This window comes from Stegostoma tigrinum, chromosome 17, assembly GCF_030684315.1.
Source record: "Stegostoma tigrinum isolate sSteTig4 chromosome 17, sSteTig4.hap1, whole genome shotgun sequence".
Lineage (NCBI taxonomy): Eukaryota > Metazoa > Chordata > Chondrichthyes > Orectolobiformes > Stegostomatidae > Stegostoma > Stegostoma tigrinum.
This window is the reverse complement of record NC_081370.1, coordinates 42,328-63,315: the sequence shown is the minus strand read 5'-3', so window position 1 is coordinate 63,315 and position 20,988 is coordinate 42,328. Positions and strand designations below refer to the sequence as shown.

Below are 20,988 nucleotides of genomic sequence, written 5' to 3'. Positions count from 1 at the left end.
AGGATACACCATATTAGTTCTCGTACAAGCCTTGACTGATAATCCTAATTGTCGCAGCTGGAACTTCATTAAGTAAATAAGAGGTCAATTTTAATGAGAAAATAATAGAAACAATAATTACACTTGAGTGGGAGACTATTGGCTGTCATACAAGAACAGGAAGATTTAGGGGATTCAGGTTCACAAGGCATTAGATGCAGTCAATAAGTTCATAAAGCTAATGGAGTAGAGGCAGAGCAACAGAATGAAAAGACGTAGTGAGACCAGTTGGGATAATGGAGGTCCATTCACAGAAAGAATAAGTTAATGTAGGTGGCTCAGTATGGATTTATGAGTATGGTATCAGGAACTTGGAGGTACAAATATAATAAACAAACATACAAAAATCAAGGATAGCAAGAATTGCAGATGCTGGAGTCAGAGACAAAACAGTGTGGAGCTGGAGGAACACAACAGGCCAGGTAGCATCAGAGGAGCAGGAAAGTTGACATTCAGGGTTGGGACCCTTCTTCAAAAAATACAAAAATCAGGACTATCTTTGATACAGCACGACAAATTTGGCGCTGCAGCCAATCCTTCTTCATGGGATAAAAGTTTCACCAACTAATTTAAATTTTTCGACTTTATGAAGAATGCGATTTCACGATTCATATGATTCAGGAGCATACTTTTTAAGAAACCATTTCAAAGTGCAGGACTTCAGTACTATTGAAAATCAAAGACATATTTTGACAAAGAAACAAAATCTTGATGGATGCAAGACAAAAAGCTTCAACTAAGTGCGTAATTTTTTCAGCAATGATCATTATATTTTCGATTATGGGGATTAAAATTGTCTATGTAAGGTAAATTAGAGCACATGGTTTGAAAAACTGGTAAAGAGACTCCAAGTAATTTCAATTCAAAGGCTGGTCAATGTTTAATACAATCTGAGTTGGAAATGGAAACAATAAACAACTGATGACTCCTTTTTGAGTTTCATAATGCAGACAGTGAGTACAAAACCATCCCAAAAAGCAATGATTTCCCAATATCAAAGGAGGACTGGTAAACTAAGGGAAGTCTTAAAGTATCCAAATACATTCCAGATTAAAGGACAGGTTTGAAGCCGAAGATAATTAATTTTACATTTTAACTGACACAGCCCTGTAGAATTATGCTCAGGAATAGTTTCTCCAGAGATTTCCTTTTGGTTGTGGGCTTTTACTTATGTCACTTTTATCGAAAGGCAGTGGAGGGCAACCTGGAAGCAGCCTTCAGGCAAGCAAACAGAGAAACTGCCAATAAGCAATAGGCCAGTGACAGAATTATTACATAATTTTCTAATTTTGGTTCACTAAGCAATAATGCAGTGAGGCCCAGCCTAGATGCAAGAGCCTCAAAAAGTCCCTTACACCACTCAGTACATTAGAAACATTGGGTCGAGTCAGTGGACGGAGTCAACGTGAAATCAGAAATCTTCACACAAATTTTAAAATATCAAATTGTGTGCTAACCTTATTTACAGAAACAGGCATTACATAAAATTTTGTTGTCTTAGGTGAACCCAGACTGACTGTCTTCAGTTTGAAATTTGAAGTTCATTATATTTCTACTTCTGTTCTTGTTTAATTTTGCTGTGTATTTTGACTACTCCAGGGTACGTGGTACAGACTATCTTTCCAGTTATTGCACAGTCAAAAGGAGTGTTCTACCATGTAATCACTAAGTGAAAACAGCTTTCAAATCAAAACCTAATCTGTTATTAAAACTCACCCTACTGGCAGGTCAGCACATACATCCTGGCTGTGAATTTCTAACAAAGTGGATTCCTTCAAAAACTAAAACTTATCACCAATCCAACAACTGGTTTCCAAGCTCTGGGATTGGAATCCTGAAATAAAGCCAATTAATGCAAACATACTATATTGAATAGTTAAAATCTCAGTACATCAGTATGAAATATCCTTTGACAGATGATAACAGTAAGTATATCCCGAAGAAGTCTTTCATTTCAACCAAAGGATAAAATTTTTGATCTGTCCTCATTGCATCATTAAACTCAGAAAAATGTCAGCAAAAACTCAATTTTCAACCTTGATCCTATTAAACATGAGCCACACTTTGAACTGAAATTACTTTAAATCTGTTTACCAGCATCTCAAACAGGTGCTCTCATTTATCTTATATTTATAAAATTTCAATCCCCACAATAAAAAAAAGTTATACTGAGTATTTCTGAGAAAAGACATTCTGTTGAAACTTTTTTTCTTATCCTTATTGGGACATTGTTAGTTGTCAAAATGTGTCTTTATTTCTTCGCAGTACTCAAGTTCTGCAATTCCAAATTACTATTTAAAACTTATATTCCTAAAACAAACTATATCAAAGCTGTAACTATAATTCTCAGGAACCAGCATCTCATCTTCAAACTTACCTGTTGTAAGTTTGCACAGCCAGTGAGGAAAAAGTAAAGGCTAAATGATGAATCATTAGCTATAGCTATAAGATTGGCTCTGTTCGGTCTCTAATTTAATTGGTTGGTTTGTACAAACGTCTTGTCCAGTTAAACTGTTTTCTCATAACATAGTTACAAAATGACTTGTGGATTAAAACATTACAAATGAATTGTTGACATTTTTGAAGATTTCTCTTGCTACTTCCACCAAACAAGACAGTACTTTTTGAACTAAAAACTCCAGTCTGTTCTTCTCAACACCCTGTTTCCAAACATGAAAACAAAGTGCACAAAACATAGTTGTCACCTTCCAGAAAATGCTGTTCTGTGTTGCTTCTTACTTCTAACTTATGACCGTAACTTTATGTTTCTATGTCAGACGAACAATCTCTTGTGCCTGGAGTTTGTGTTACTCACAGATATGAAATTACTCAGCTGTTTGACTTTCTGTTCTAACTGTTCTCGCTCCTGCTTTAGCTCCGCACTCCACTTCAACAACTTCTGCTTTTCTTCTTCTTTTGCTGAATAGAAATAAATAAAATTTGAGAACCTGCAGCAAATTTAACAAACATAGCTAATACTGAAGATTGTCCAACAGCTGAGGAAAATAACAGATTCTTTGAAAAGGAATTGTATTAATCCAAAAGAGCATAGCCTTTTAATAATAAAACAGGGTGTTGCACACTTCATATCCTACAGGCTCTTTTATTATATTTTTGAGTTGCTGGATGACTGCACATAAAACTTCAATCCATATAACCATAGAACAGGAGGGAGGAAAGAAAGACGCAAGACCACACAAAATCTCTGCTCTGAAGAAAGAAAGGATGGATCAGTTTAATTCACAGCTGATCTGATATACAATCAATGATGCAGCAACATTTATCGTAGACAGGCTTAGAGAACAGCAAACTCTTACCAGCTTTGTAGGCAATGTAAGAATGGACAATAGCTAATGTTCCAGGCCACGGGATTGCTTCTTCCTTCTTAAGGATCTAAAAACAGAATGTTTCCAACAGTGATGGATAGAACATGTCACTTGTTTAAACTCTTCACAGTTTTAGCATTTGCTGAAAACAAATATAATTTGTTTAAGTAACAAAGAAAAAAAACTGACTTGAGTGACAAGACAAGACTTGCCTTTGGGTAAAGGCTGGTCAATCCGTAAAGTACTGAAGTAAATTTATTCTTTGTAATTTTCTTTCCCTTTGTATTGATGCCTCAGAGTACAATTTGCATTTCAATGTAAGAAAATTAGACATTTTTCAATCACGACATATCAACAGCAATGTCCAAATTGTGCCTGGGAATGCATATGACAAATGGATGACCATGGTAGAGAATAAACTGTTAGTGTCTTTAGGTGTGTGGTGGTATCAGATATTCTCAGGAGAGGTACAGCAGACTGAGATGCAAATAACATGCCTTAATTAAAACCACACAAAAATACTTTCATACACATGCAGTATTTTTATGCATTCCGCCTATCATGGATCTCTCTTCAGAAAGTTTGGCAAACCAGTACCTAGAAGTTCTAAATTACAATTGGTTCAGGCGAGTTATAGATTGAGATTGTTTATACTGAGTGTCATGTCAGATCTTTACCAGCTATCTGACAGAATTGTATTGTGTTCTCCACATTCTAGACTTACACGTGATTTCAGAGATGAAAGAACATTCAGTTCCCATAATACTGTCTGATGTGATTAAACTAAGCAGACACTACTTAACTCAGGGGTAATAAAGTGGTCACTGTAATCCCTAATAACCAGAGAACAGCTAAAGATGGTAATTTATCAGATACTATTCACTGCTAATTTTATTATGTTAGTCTCCTGAATTATATCTATGTGTATACCCTGGAGTGTTTGAGACACTTTACGGCATAATGAAATTAAAAGAGTAAATCCCACCAAAAATGTTACCAAAACAAAACCCTCAAACTACTACAGCTATATTAGACTAAATTATGTCTAAGGCACTATCTAAGCCCACACCTGCTCCTGACATTTGGGACAAATCCACATTCCTTTGGGAATGGCTTTTAATGGCGGGTCCAGGCACTCCAGGTGATACACACGAGAACAAGTGTCACACATCAGCAGCTGTCCACTACGCCGACACACAGAGCAGAAATCCTCATGGATGTCACCCTATCAAAAAAAAAGTTACACAATCATTTACATGTTTAAGTTATAATTTGGGATTTTAACTTTTGCAATAGTTATTAGCATTGGGCTGCCAATGTGGCAGACACTAGCCTAAATAAACATCTGACCGAGGCTCCGTTACTTGTACAGGACTAGGAATTCTGACTATGAGATTCAAATTTGGATTCCAGTCTGAGCTAAAATTTCGCCTCAAGCTTTCCTTAATCCAGCCTCAGCCACATCTTAAAGTGGAAGCAAAAGCACATTTGTGTAGGGAAGAGCTTAAGTGCATCATTGAAATGCAGTGCTTGGCAGATTGTTATTTGTTGGTGCCAAAGGGCTGGACCACAAAATGCTTCAAAACTTTTTTCTTAATACTTTTTCCTTTTCTGTTTGTTACAGACATACCTGCACGTGTATGTAAATTGCTTGTGAATAATACCTGAAATCTAGACCTAGTTTTTACTCATGACATCACTAGATATTATATTGACTTTTAGTAAGGTATTTATGTAACACAACATTCACTGCAGAATTTTAAATAAAATTTGATGGAGATAAATAATTAAATGAAAGAATGAATGAATAAATGAACAAATAAACAAATATATAAAAATGTGATTGGGTTGCACTGTGGACAGGCAGTTGAAACACATTATAAGTATCCCTCCAACTCCCAACCCACATTTTGCTTTAAATGTCATTGTAAACAGATCTATTCCAAGCCTGCTCCATCTTTGCCACACAGTACTTTCCAGTCCAATCTGCCTTTACTTTTGAATCCTAATCAACTTTGAAATAAAAAGAACTCCTCGGGTTCAGTGCTTAAAGAGAGCCTGAAATACATTTTAAACAAATATAAATGCACTCACAGACAAGGTTGTATTTTTTGTGATGTTTTCAATGTCGTTTGTCTCATCTTGTATCTTGCTGACAGGGCCCCTTTGTAAAGTAGCCCTTGTGGCTAAATAGGGCAAACCCTAGTTAAAGATGTTTTAAAATAAAAAAAAAATTTGTAATCGTCCAGTCGTGGTATTCCATATTAACCCATTTAGATTCTTCTGAATTGTTAGAAAATGCAATTGTGTGTTGCTGCAATAGTTGCTAGCACATCAACTGCCCTCTGCACAACAAATAATTAACTGTATACATGCTCATTCTCAAATACACCAAGTACAAATTAATACATATTTCCTGTTGCACTTTGGGAAGACTCATTCAGTGGAGATCAAATTCTACGACCGAATTTTGCTTGAGTTAAAACTGAAAATTTGCTCCCAGAGAACAAACAGGATACCACCTCTGACACTCAATAGTTGTTAAATTAAAAAAAGACTGAGGGCAATTTCAGCAACATTACTTCTAAAAAGAGAAACTGGGAGAAAGGAGGCTATCAAGTTGTTATAACTGCAAGGGTGTTTTAATAATGTCCCCAGTGAAGTTAACATTACTCATTTTGTTATTTCCAGAATAAACCTTGCATGTGTATAAATTTCTGAAAGTGTAACCATATTAAACATGCTCTATATTAGCCCCTCAAAATTAAATTTGAAACTTTTCAACAATTAAGTTTTTCTTTCTCAGTGCAGCTCTAGATATTAATAAACTCTTGATACATTACAGAATCAACGTAAGCACAGAATTCAAAGTTATTTCTCAGTTGCAGGAATTCTACTTAATCATTTATAACATCTGCATCCATCCACCATTTCATATTGAACATCAGTGAAAACAGTGAATTAGAAAGTCAGGAACAAGAAATGCTCATTCCTCTTGGATGTTAATTTTTCTACCATAGCATACAATCATATTGTGCGCAACAACTCGGTTTTTAGCTCTATGAGTTTATACATTACATTAAATAATTACTAACGTATTCAAAACATACAGATAGAGATAGGGCAGTGAAAAGAATGCGCAACAGCAAGGTTTTTTTTTGCAGGTGTCGGGGTAAAAGAGAAGATAAGTATTCTTTCTTATAAATCAAATCACTGCAAACATCAGAGCTCATCACGGTATGATAGGTTGGCACAACATCGAGGGCCGAAGGGCCTGTACTGTGCTGTAATGTTCTATGTTCATTTTTTTAAACTTTCAAAACACATTTTTAACAGAATTTCAAGATGAGCAGAAAAACACATATGAAGTATTATTAAATTACAATCAGATTACAAATAAGCTCAACCTGACAAACTCTGATTGGCTGATTGTCCAGATACACCCAATGGTCTCATGTTTCACCAGATGTACACAGAAGATAGGAATATGGAGTCAGCTACTTAACTCTGAGTTTGTTCCACAATTCAATGACATCATGGTGACCCAACTCCACACCTGTACCTTTGCCCAATATCCCCTAATTCCTTTGGATGATAAAATACTATCAATCTTAAAATTAAATATAACATTTGATGCAGCATCATTTGTGAACATTAAACATGAATATTTTAAAAAAGGAAAATTAGACCATTTGTCTCGAGTCTGCCCTACCATTCAACAAGATCACGGCTAATCTGATTGTGGCCTCAGCTTCATTTCTTGTTTGTTCTACAAAACCCTCAAATTCCTTGTAGATCAAAACATTTCACAGCTAATGATTCAGCTTCCACTGGTTTTAGAGAATTCTGAACACAAATGGCCTTCTGAGAAAATAAGTCCTCGTTTCAGTCTTAAATGGGAGACCTCTTATTTTGAAATTGCATTCCCTAGTTCTAATTTCTCCCAAGGAGAAACATCCTCTTGACATCGACCTGTTAAGCCTCCTCAGATCACCCCTTATTTTTGCAAACTCTGATGACAATAACCTCATCTGCTCAATCTTGCTTTGCATGACAACTTACAAGACAAAAATCAACAAAGCGGATCTTCTTTGGACTGCCTCCAATTCAAGCACATCCCTCCTTAAAGAAGAAAGCTTAATGCAGCAGTCCAGGTTTGGTCTCATTAACTTCCTGTATTATTGTAATACAACAGCCTGTTCTCATACTCCAGCACTTTGCAAAAAGGCCAATATTTGATTTCCTGATTAGCAGCTGTATCTGTTTACTATCCTTTTATGATCATGTACAAGGGAAACTAGAGCCCTCTGTACTGCCACACTACCATCTCTCCTGATTTAAATAACATTCTTTCATTCCTCTCCAATCAAAGTTGTTAAACGTCACATTTCTATATCATACTCCTTTAGCCAAATTTCTTCCCAATCACTTAATTCATTTATATTACTCAAGACTCCATGAGCCGGATTTTTGTCAAGAGAGGGCAAAATGGTCTTTTGCAGCTTCCCAAACATAAGTCTGCCCCTGAACTGTCATATTTTTGTATCTTGGAGGCTAAGGCGGGTTCCAGCAGCTGTTTGCAAGTTGTAGTTGAGCACAGCCTTGGGATTAGGTCAGGATGTGGTTGGAGTGAACATGGGTTCTTCCCTGTCTTGTGCCCAACTAGAGGGTTATTGGTGCCAACCTCAAAAATCTTTCCAGAGATGGAACAGAGAGCATTGGAGACAAACTATGGCCATGGCTCTGTAAATACTGCTGAGTCGGTTGAACAGACCCCGCGCATGAGGTGCACAATATACTTATCTCAGAACGAAGTCAAGAACAGAACAGCAACAGCTCTCTGGCCCATTATGTTTGCATTGATGCCTTTCTAAACTAACCCTACCTGCCTGAAAACAGTCCGTATCTCCCTATTCTCTCCCCGCTCATGTCTGTGTAAATGTTTCTTAAACATTGCTATTGTTTCTGCTTCTACCACCTTCCCTGGCCAGGTGCTTCAGGCAGCAACTATCCTCGGTCAAAAAAAAACTTTCCTTGCACATCACCTTTACATTTTTTCCCCCTGTCATCTTAAACCCCATGCACCTAGTATTTGACACTTCCATCCAGGGAAGAAGACTCCAACTCTCCATGCCTGTTATAATTTTGTACATTTCTAACAGGTTATCCCTCAGCCTCCAACACTGGCTAAAAAATTCCAAGTTTTTCCAATTTCTCTTTATAGCTAATACACATCAAACCAGGCAACATTCTGATAAATCTTTTGTGCACCCTCTCCAAAACCCCCACATCCTTCCCATAGAAGGGGACACTAGACTGCACACCATACTCCAGATATGGCCTAACTGAAGTCTTATACAGCTTTTCTTTATTCTTTCATTGGGTGTAACCTTCACTGGTAAAGTCAACATTTGTTACCCATTCCTAAAATAATTATCTTTGAACTGGGTATTTTGCTCTGCCATTTTCAGAGGGCTGGTAAGAGCTACTCTCATTGCTGAAGGCCAAATCTGACAAGGACAGATGTCCATTCCTGCAGGACAATAGTGACCAAGAAATGTTTTATGACAATTGATGATAGTTTCATGGTTGCCATCGCTGATGATTATTATATTCACATCTATTAACTGAACTTAAATTTTGCCAAATATCATGGTGAATTTTGGGTCTCCAACAGTCAGGAATCTCCTCCAGAGGGGTGATCCTTAATGTTTCAACAGTTCCCCTAGAAAAACATGTTTTCCACATCCATTTTTTTCAAGACCATGCAGAACACTACACATTTAAATCAAATCACCTAACTGTCTTCTAAACCCCAGTGGAAATAAGTTCAATGTGTCCAACGAGGCAGCATTATCATTCCAGCTATTACTCGAGTACAACTTCCACTTAAAAACAAGCAATGCATTTGCACACTATGAGGAATCAAAACTGCACATAATATTAGAGATGACCCGTACAACAAAAGCAAAGATGCTATACTTGCACGTTCAACTATTCTTGTAGTAAAAATAATAACATCCCATAATACATGATGTATAAGCATCCTAACTTCTTGTGACTCACGCATTGAAAACATCTAAATCCCTCTACGCCTTGGAAAAGTGCAGTCATTCTTTACCTAAATTATACATGGATGCTTTTATGCTCAATTCCTCTCACAATAAAACATAGCATCCCATTACCATTCTTGATTATGTGCTCTACCTGGATAATAACTTTTTCTGACTCATGCACCAAAACTCATATTCCCACACACCTTAGAATTCTGCAGTTGTTCTCCATCTAAATATTTTCCTGTCAAGTGAACAATTTCACATCTTCTGGCACTACACTCCACTTGACAGAATTTTGCCGACTCACAAACCGTATGTGCCCACAACGTTTTTCTTCACAGCCTATTTTAATTGTGTGTTGTCCATGAATTTAGCTACCTTGACCTTATTCCGCTCACCTAAAACATTCTAAAAAGTTGAGGCCCCAGTATAAACCCCTGCAGAGCTTTATTAGTCATGTGAAGGTAATTCGGCCTCCAAGCCAATTACCTACCCTAGCTAATATGCTACCCCCTACAATATGAGGTTTTAGTTTCAGCAATTACCTTTGATGTGACATCTTTCCAAATTCCTTCTGGCAATTCAAGTATATTACGGATATAGGCTTTCATCATATGTTATTTCAAAGAACTCCAAAAAAATTAAACACAATCCCCTTTGAAGAAACCACGCGGCTCTTCTTGATTATCAAGTCTTTCTGACAGCACAGCGACAATCTCTTTACTGATCTATTCTAAATGCTTTCTCTTGACAGATAGAGTTAACTGGCTGATAGCTTTCGCTTTTCTGCCTTTATCTCTTCTTGAACAGAGGGGTTAACTTGATACTTTTCAGTCCAACAGAGCCTTTACTGAATCGGAGACATTTGGCAAAATTATCAATGCATCTACTCCTCGCTTGCAAATTCTCTTATGACCCTAGGATGATGCTCATCTGGACCCGGAGGCTTTCCAACAGGCCCATATCATTGCTCGTTAATAAGTAATTCTGTATATAATATTTTGCTGTAATCTACTCTGATTTATTCATTTCTACATATCTGATGATAAACCAATAGATTGCTCTTCCTGTAAACACATGTAAGCAAACAGTAACAATCAAACGTGATCACAAGGTAATCCAATTCAAACTACTCTATCTGCTGATTGCAGGTGAAAAAAGGAAGCATTGTTCTCAAGTCATTATTTATTCAGATATGAGAAATTACAGGAAAACATTATCATGCAAGTCACTTGACATCTGAAATAAAAACATAAAATGGAGAACTCAGATTTGGCAGCATCTGTTTTGTTTCTCTCTCCACAGATACTACCGGGCCTTGAAGTTTCTCCAGCAATTTCTGGTTTTTATTTTAGATTACCAACGTCCACAAATACTTTGCTTTCACTTGATATTTGGTTGCATATAGAAATGGGGGGGGGGAAGACACGGGACGAAAACATCCAGATAGTGAATGTCTTAAACATGAACCATATCATTTCTTTTGCATGATTTTGGCATGCTTGCCTTCACTGGTCAGTGAATTGAGTATAGGACTTGGGATGTTATGTTGCAGCTGTAGGAATTTTTGAATTTTTTGGGATTCTGCATTCAATTCTGATCTCCTTGCTAGAAGAACGATGTTGTTAAATTTGACAGGGGTCAGAAAAAATTGACAAGGAGATTACTGGTTTGGAGGGTTTGAGTGAGTGTGAGGGGCTGAATTCGCTAGGGTAATGATATGCCCAAAGCATGCAATGATATGCAAATATAAAACATGTATATAAATGTAAAGGTCTAGATAGTTGCCCAAATGTTCTCGAATAGTATAAAACAGCTTACCTTGACAGTTTGGAGAACAGCAATCTAACTTTCAATACAGAAACAAAGACTCTGATTTTAAATTTATGGTTATAGAGCAGTTGTAGTCTTTGCTCAACAACCATAGTAATGTGGTGAGCAAGCAAGTGAGGTGAAGGAAGAAAGGCTCAGAATGTGGTTTAAGTTGCTATAGTATTCCTTCTTTATTATCCACTATCCACAATACAAGACAAATAAATAAGCCTGCATAAATAATACCTCTTTGTGCTGACTTATTAATCTTATGAAATTTGGCAACTTACATCTACAGAGCTGGGGCTGGATGCAGACTGTGCTGGAGCACCAAAACTGAGCAAACTTTCTGTTTTTTCGAAATCTGGGGAGGCAGGATGACTTGGAGGGGAGGAAGGTGCCATAGCCCCTATACCCAGCACACTAGTGTACTTAGGTGGGCGACCTACACACAAGAAAAAAAAACACAAAATATATACACACATACCTTCAACCACTGATCCTCATTGGCTGCCATTGAGGAAAGAGGAGGAGGAGGAGCAACATTAATAAACAGTTTTAAATTAATCAAAACAAGGAACAAGCAAAAACACATAACTGGCATGTAATTAAAGGGAAGAATGACAAAATTTAATCAGCATTAATATGTCGGACAAACGTTACTTGGTTTAACGTACAGAAAAGACACATCTATTCAAAATTATACTGGTCATTGTATTATACTGAGAACTACAATAATTACTAACAGTACAACTCAAACTTCCAAAGCTACTACATCAGGGTTGAGTACCCAGTAATCAATGAACAAACTGTAACAAATCAACCTCCTGAATGACTTATTTCAATTCAATGCATGGAAAAATGTTTCAAAGATAATTACAGTGAGGCCATTCTAAATCAAATGCCAACAGAGTTGTTTGGTACACAGTAACGGTTGCTCAAATCCCAATTCTAACAGACAACTTATATTTCAGAAAACTGCTATATTTCGCCAATTAAAATACCATTAGATACTAATTATTGATATCGTTTTTCACAGAAGTAGTCCTAAATACCCATTACAAAACTGAAATCCAATATTTGGGAATACACATACATAGATTTTGTGACTCAAATGTATGAAATATTTGTTAACACCCAATACAGAGCCTGGTGAAACACATGTCACTTCTTAGTTAAGGTAGCACGAACTAAGCATTCTTTTGCAAAGTCCATCAGTAATATACTGTTTGCTTCTCTTCAAGTATCTGAATTTGAAACACGTTCTGGTCAGGCCTTCGAGATCCGTGCAAGAAAGTTCAAAAAATGAGTACTTGCATTGCAAATTTCACAGAGTTTGAAGGGTGCTTTGCAAACAGCCAAGCATTTGTGATGATCCAAAATAATTTCTAAACTCCAAAATAGCAGCAATTATTATTCTGGAGCCATTTTAAATCAAAGAGGAAAGCACTTCACAGAACAATAAAAATTGCTGCAGAACCAGGATCTATTTGGCTCATCTCTGAAACAGTTTTCCATTTATGCCATTCTTCAAAGTTTAAAAATAAACAATTCCTACCTGTTTTAAAAACCAGGTAGGTAAACACTTTGCTACCACTACTTTTTCCTAATAGGCAATCATTCCATGTTTAAACAAGTTCATGTAAAAAGCATCAATTTTTTTTTCCCCTGAAGATGGGTCTGGGCCCCGAAACATCAACTTTCCTGCTTGGCCTGCTGTGTTCATCCAGCTCTATACCTTGTTATCTCTCTTCAACCCTTAGCTTCATTCTTTTGATTATTTTAAAGTATGCTTTCTAGTTAATGACTTATCAGCTAATGAAATTTACCTTATCAAAATTCTTGATTACTTATAATGTGCACTCATCAACAGATTTAACCAAGTCTTCCCACTGTGTGGGCTCAACAATTCACACAAGTCTAATACAAAAACAGTGTGAAACACATTGCTGCACCTTATTATCCCAAAGACTTTTAAATGATCTGCTAGTTAGTTGCCCTACAGGAGGTTGAATCTTCATAATGTAAGTTTGATTTTTTTCTATTTTTTCTACATTACTCCACAAAAAGATTACTGCACTGAGACGTATACAATTAACGTACTAACCTTCATTTCATATTTCAGGGGATTTTGACTAAAACAATCACCAACAATTTCTAACAGTGTGTTTCAGAAGAACAAATCTCTCATGCATAGAAAAAATTTTTAAAAATTACTGCATCTCAGAACTAACGGATTTTCATTAGGATAAATTAATGCAATGAATTTCATGCAGGAGGAATAGCAAGTCACCAACAAAAAAAAGCCTATTGATGATCATTTTAATAGCATAAATAGTGGTGATAGAGAGGCTGAACTACTAGGTCTAAAAGAAGTAAGTTATAATTTAGTGTTGAAGGTAGACTATTCAGCAAGGACAAAGAACAGGGACATTTGAATGCGATTGATCTTTTGCACAAACACAAGACCATCAGTAACTCTACATTCTGTATTCTCGTAGACATCACAGCTTGCTTAATAAATGGTGTGAACTCGCTTGGGAAGGGAAAGGGTATAAAATTAAATGAAAGAGAATACTTCAATGAAGACAACTGCCTCCACTGTAGAATAAATATAACAGTCCTTCATTCTATTTCTCTAGTCAAAACAAATGTCAGACAAAGGAGAAATGGAAATAATGCACTTTGCCTTATGGTATCCGGTCAACTAAGTAGCAATAGACACAATGAGATTGGATGCCATGGGGAAACACAGCACTTTTTTTGATCTATGGGTTACAATCTGAGCAATGGGAAAATGGGGAAGAGGTTTGGCAGGACTGAATCACTGGCAAGGAAACTAAGGTGGTAGAAATAAACTTGCAAAGTTGAATTAAAATCATTGTGCGGAGTTTTTATTCAGATGAATTAGGGATAGAGGATGACCTTACTGCTGCAAAGGCAAATGCGGGCAACGGGTTTTTTTAAATTCACTTGTGGAACGTGGGCATCGCTGGCTGGCCAGCATTTATTGCCCACCCGTAGCTGCCCTTGAACTAAGTCAGGCCATTTCATCAGGCAATTTATAGTCAAGTACATTGCTGAGGATCTGGAATCACATTTGGCAAGACTAGCTGAGTATGGCAGGTTTCTTTCCCTGAACCAGATGGGTTTTTTCAGACAATCAGCAATCAATTCATAATGCCATTTTTGATTCCACCATCTGGCCACATTAAGATTTGAACTTGGGTCTCCAGAACGTTACCCGAGTTTCTGGGTAATACCACTAGGCCATTGCCTCCCCTTTCTTGTTGAGAAATCTGACAGGTTTGAGGGGTCAAATGGTCTATTCCTGCTCCTATTTCTTGTATACTCGAAACAAGCATTATAAAGTGGGTAATGCATATATATTATCCACTAGGTTAGGCTTTTTAAAAAATTATTAACTGTACATAGGCATATAAATGTAACAATTATTTCTAGAATCCCATCTTGATTGACAGCAGGAACCTGAGTTCAAAAATATACCAGTGATGCAATAAGTCGAATCATAAAATAAAATATCCATTCTCAATTGCAAAAATCCAACATTAAAATATGCAATAACATTTCAAGTGTGTAGTGGTATATTGTAAAAATTACAACTTTAACAACAGTAGGACTTCATTTCACATCAATCTTTGCATTAACTGGATAAATCAAATTATCAAAAAGAACGTGTGGGCTGCATTTAAGTTTTTTTTGTAAAATGATGTGTCATGGCATCAACTAGGGAAAATGCTATTCTAAATATCTCTCTTAAAGAAAAGATCTAATAATCTCATAGTAAGAGATCTTCCTGGGGAAACAGTGAAATCAGCAGGTTGCAATCACATCTTATTCCAGAGAGACAGGTACAAGGCTAAAGCTACAGTGTCAAATAGCTGTAATTACTATGTTAAAAAAGGACAAGTTGGCCAAGATAAATTATGAAATTAGTTGAAAAATGTATTATGTGTACATGTAAATAACCAATGGTAAGTATTTAAAGAAACATGTCATAATTCTTCATGAATACTGAAACTAAGACTAGTAACTCCAGAAAAATAGTAATCCATCTGTGACTAATTAAAAATGTTAAGATACCATTTAATTACATGAAAGAATTCATAATATTGTCCAGAATAACACAGCACAAGTACAGGGAACAACACTAAACAAATTTCGTATGCCTGTCTTCAGTGCAAAAGACACAAAACACATACCAGAAATAGAACAAAAGTGTGAAACTCAAAAATAATTTTACACAATAATAAACAGTAAAACAGGGCAGAAAAATTAATGGAATGAAAAGCTGACAAATCCTCTAGACTGAAAGCATACATTCTATGTCGCTAAAAGGTGTGGTTGGAAAAATGATGGATGCTTCCTAAATTCCACAGATTCTGGAATGTTCCTAACGGTAGGTAGTAAATGTAATAACATTAGTAAACAAATGACAGAAACAGTAAATGGGAAAGGCAAACAACAATCATTAAGAAAATGTTAAAGTCCATTGTTAACTAAGTAGCAAGAGAACACTTAGAAAATCTTAATGCAACTTAAGATGGCTCAAATTTGGTTTTATCAATGGGAAATTATATTGAAATATCTACACATTAGTTTGAAATAGCATCTATCATGGTAGTTAAAGAAGAGCTATTAGATGGGGAATAGTTGGATTTTCAAAAGATATTTGATAAGGCGCCATACAAAATGGATAAGTTAAATATTCATGAAGTAGGGGACAATATAACCAGATGGGTGTAGAACAGGGTGAACAAAAGAGACAGCAGCAACAGACAGGCAATTTTCAGGTTTACAGCATGTTACTCCTCGGGGATCACGCTAAGAAGTTCAGGTGATATGCAGATATGATTGGCAAGTGGAGTTAAGTTGAGGATTAGCCCAAAAATTTAATTAAAGGTGGAGCATGACCCTACTCCATATTCAATGTCCTGTATTCATATTGAGCCAAAAAAGCTTTTTGATTTCCTGTTTTCAAATTTTTTTGGAGGGGAGGGGGTAGAGAAGAACGACAGTGATGATGAGTGCCTGCACTGCAATGAAGAAGCTCGAATTGATTTTGTTTTGATTAAAGTAGTTAATTTTCTTGATACCACTGACAGCATTGTGATTTTGACATTAAAGAAATGGTTTAGACCATTGTACAAATGATGCAATCATGAAAAATATTATCTGAATATATTACAGCTTACATTTGTGTGTTATCTTTATCTTTGTAAAATATTCCAAGCTTCTTCACAGAAATTCTATCAACACGCAACAGCCAATCACATTATGCTTTGCCAGCCCATTAATGTGTGCACTTTAAAATATCATGATGACAATTTTACAATTAATACACAAAGCAAATAACACCATCCAAAGTAGTGCAAATACTAGGACTCATCGCAGGGCAGATCATCTCCAAGACAGACAGGGGCTGTAATAACCCTTTAACAGACAAAAGGGAAAGCAAATTCTGAAAAGTATTTGTGAACAAAATTTGTTTGAAACATTCTGAAGCCTGATCAAGAAAGAATTGACAAATTGTTAAGGTTATTCATGTTTAGTCTACTATGAGACACAAAGATCAGCTTAATTTCTCAACACCAAACAACAGTTGAATCTTCCATCCTCTATTACTGTTAGTAGAAATTGGTACAAACTGACTTAAGTGAAAAAGGAAACCTCCAAATATTATTTACCAGAGGTTATTTATGACTTTTTACCTCTTCTCCGAGTCCCAGGTTGCACAGGGCTGTTCAAGTAGGTAACTGCAGACTTTTTGCGCTGTGGAACAAATAAAAACAAAAATAAATACACAGGTAGTGAAAATTTCAGAAAACAAAATGACAGTCATTTCATGATTTGTGCCTCATATCACCATTGAATTAACATGATAAGACCATTTCCTCCTACTACTAAACTTATTACAATCTGTACTTAGAGTCCTTTCATTCTGGAAGTAGTCACAAAGCAAACCCCAGGCAACATTTCAAGTAGCCAACAGAAGACATATCAATAATACTGGATTCAATTACACACCTTCCTTCCCTTCAAAACACAAACAGAATGGGAAGCTATAATTTGGAAATTTTCTAACATGAAGGAATGTAATCATAAGGATTCAAAAACTTCATATAGAACAATTACTGTACTGTAAAATTCAGTAAGTAAACTGTTCACGTACATGCATTATAAGTACATTTAAAATTTTCATTATTCTGCTTTAATTATTGAAACATATTACAAGTTTTGGTACAGATCCAGATTTAGCTTGCAGTCGTCAGCTGATGGTTTGGAGCTTGCCTTCACGTTCCAGCTAACTACGACCTGGTTGGTAGCTGCAACTCACCCAATAAGCTGACGTTGAAAGAAGAGGTACACCAGTGAATCCAATGTGTTAGCTCAATCTGTGGTAAATTATCTATTCAAAGTTTCCAAGAATCATAATCAGATGTAACACTAAACTTACAGTCAGTGGCTTAACCTTACAGTCAATGGCTTTCCCCATTCTTCTCCATCGGCCCATGGCTTGAACAACTTACCAATACCAATCAATGTTGTCCGAGAAGGATCTTGGTGACCAAATGGGGGGAATAAAAGAACAAGTAAAAATATCCTCCCAGGCACAAACATGCCAAGATAATCTCAGCCAAGATGGGTGGATTTGTTGGCAGAATACCCACTTCAAGATTGTTTGAACAAGTGCTCTTTAAAGAGCTACTCCAGGAGCCAGTTCTCACACACATCAATTAAAACTGTTTAAAGGTAATTTCAAAATCTTCTACAGCATCTGTTCTATTAATTTCAGCTTAGCACAAGCGGATGCCATAATTCTGACCAAAATGGCCACATATCCTCAAAAGTGGTGTTAAAACCCTCCAATCAACATTAGCAATCACCAAAAGAAATGGTGAGAGGGAATCTACTCAAGCCACTGGGGGGAAGCCGTTAACTCAGGGGTTTTAGAAGTCATCTTGGGATGAAAAGTGTAAAATATATACTTGTATTTTGATTTTAAGATAGAGGCAGATGAACGTGGGTCAGTTCTTTGAAGGTTTTCTTTCTAAGGTCAGAAAGCCAAATGGAACAGTGGCATAAATACATGAGTTCCAAGAAAGCATGTGACTGGAGTAGTGTCCCTGGGAGAACTCTGTAGTGTAAGCAGATAAAATGTTAATATTCTTGAGTTTATGATATGCAGAATAAATATATTAAGCCATTTAACTTAGCTTTGACTTCAAAATGGCAAGTTCTGAGGTTTAGTTGCAAAGATGCAGAGTTCAAATCATAGTAGAACATTTTCTCCTACCAGTAGAAACAAGTCAGTTCAGGTTAACTGGTCAGCTCAACAGGAATGGTTTCGAGTCTGTGGATCTTCCAAGCCAGTAAAGGTTGGATAGAAAACTTCAAGTTGAGAGAACCCGTTCAGTTTAGGTCATGAGAGAGTCGACAGAATTTCATGTAAGTGGTCTGAAGAATCATAAACTTTTCACCATAGTTCAAGAAGAAAGAAAGAAGGGGAAATCAGTTAAGTAAATTTTTTTAACATAAACTGAGAGGAGAGTAATATTCATCTGATTGAAACTCTGCTGGTGTTGGGAATCAGTTTGAAATTTTATCCTGATGTGTTAAGATCTTCCTGCTTTCTGTCGGTCTTTTTTTCAAATTTTGTGCAATAAATTTGTTACGTTAAAGAACTTTTGCAGCCTTGTGTTTCAGTAACTAGCCACAAATTAAGCACCTGCAATTTAAAAAAAAAAAATCTCAGACCACGTTGCAGTTTGGGATCTGATTTGTCCAGTACTAGCACCAACTAGGATCATAATAAACCACGAGCCCATGGACAACACTGATAATAGATCTGGGCCTTTGTCTCTTTTTTATATCTTGTTTTCCTACCTTTATTTTCATTAGTAAATTTAGCTATAATACAGAGTCGCTGATATAGTGATAAACCTTCTCAAAATCGATTTAACAATCTATGGGTAACCTACTAGGATATATTGCAGGGCAAGAGCAAGTGCTGCCAAGAATAGCCAAAGTACAGGCTCTGGTAAAGTTCCCTGCACCTAAAATTAACAAAGAAATTAAGATTCTTGGGGAAGTCTGGTTTCTTCCACAAGTCTGTTCCAAACCTCAGCATTGGACAGCTCCACCAATAGATTTTCAACAAAAAAAAGTCAAGGCAATGTGATTGCGGGAATGTCAAGCAGCTTCTGAGGAGCAGAAAAAAACGATCAAGGAACCATGATGATAAAATGTGAGGCTGGATGAACACAGCAGGCCAAGCAGCATCTCAGGAGCACAAAAGCTGACGTTTCGGGCCTAGACCCTTCATCAGAGAGGGGGATGGGGGGAGGGAACTGGAATAAATAGGGAGAGAGGGGGAGGCGGACCGAAGATGGAGAGCAAAGAAGATAGGTGGAGAGGGTGTAGGTGGGGAGGTAGGGAGGGGATAGGTCAGTCCAGGGAAGACGGACAGGTCAAGGAGGTGGGATGAGGTTAGTAGGTAGCTGGGGGTGCGGCTGGGGGTGGGAGGAAGGGATGGGTGAGAGGAAGAACCGGTTAGGGAGGCAGAGACAGGTTGGACTGGTTTTGGGATGCAGTGGGTGGGGGGGAAGAGCTGGGCTGGTTGTGTGGTGCAGTGGGGGGAGGGGATGAACTGGGCTGGTTTAGGGATGCAGTGGGGGAAGGGGAGATTTTGAAACTGGTGAAGTCCACATTGATACCATATGGCTGCAGGGTTCCCAGGCGGAATATGAGTTGCTGTTCCTGCAACCTTCGGGTGGCATCATTGTGGCAGTGCAGGAGGCCCATGATGGACATGTCATCAAGAGAATGGGAGGGGGAGTGGAAATGGTTTGCGACTGGGAGGTGCAGTTGTTTGTTGCGAACTGAGCGGAGGTGTTCTGCAAAGCGGTCCCCAAGCCTCCGCTTGGTTTCCCCAATGTAGAGGAAGCCGCACCGGGTACAGTGGATGCAGTATACCACATTGGCAGATGTGCAGGTGAACCTCTGCTTAATGTGGAATGTCATCTTGTAACCCTATCGCAGCCGCACCCCCATCTACCTACTAACCTCATCCCACCTCCTTGACCTGTCCATCTTCCCTGGACTGACCAATCCCCTCCCTACCTCCCCACCTACACACTCTCCACCTATCTTCTTTGCTCTCCATCTTCGGTCCGCCTCCCCCTCTCTCCCTATTTATTCCAGTTCCCTCTCCCCATCCCCCTCTCTGATGAAGGGTCTAGGCCCGAAACGTCAGCTTTTGTGCTCCTGAGATGCTGCTGGGCCTGCTGTGTTCATCCAGCCTCACATTTTATTATCTTGGAATCTCCAGCATCTGCAGTTCCCATTATCTCTGATCAAGGAACCATGGTTGGTTGTTCATAAAGTCACTAATCCCTTCTTGGTAGCATTCAACGTGAGTGATTTTTTCGGTGTATTTGTTACAAAAACATGAGATGGACATAGAGAAGCCTGTTGGTTATTTACTCAAAAAGCTAAATCATCATCAAAAGATACTCTATATTGGAAAGTGAAGCCCTCAAATTGCTAGACTCTTAAACATTTTCATAGAATTCCTACATTGTGGAAACAGGGCATTTGCCCCTACAAGTCCACATTGCTCTCCTGAAGAGCATCCCACCCAGACCCATTCCCCTACCCCCGGTTTCTCCATGTCAAACCGACCTAACCTAAACATCCCTGGGCACTACGGGCAATTTAGCATGGCTGATTCA

General features: G+C 37.5%; 1 protein-coding gene across 1 annotated transcript in view; it reads right to left on the bottom strand.

Moving 5' to 3' along the window:
* Positions 1-20,988, bottom strand: part of phf21ab (PHD finger protein 21Ab) — a gene marked incomplete at its 5' end in the record, with an annotated part of 69,998 nt that overhangs the window by 15,052 nt on the left and 33,958 nt on the right. The window contains 6 exons of the mRNA XM_059651879.1: positions 2,855-2,958; positions 3,357-3,432; positions 4,435-4,590; positions 5,460-5,567; positions 11,524-11,678; positions 16,966-17,026. Coding sequence (XP_059507862.1) covers positions 2,855-2,958; positions 3,357-3,432; positions 4,435-4,590; positions 5,460-5,567; positions 11,524-11,678; positions 16,966-17,026 — 660 coding nt within the window. The remainder of the gene's footprint in view (positions 1-2,854; positions 2,959-3,356; positions 3,433-4,434; positions 4,591-5,459; positions 5,568-11,523; positions 11,679-16,965; positions 17,027-20,988) is intronic.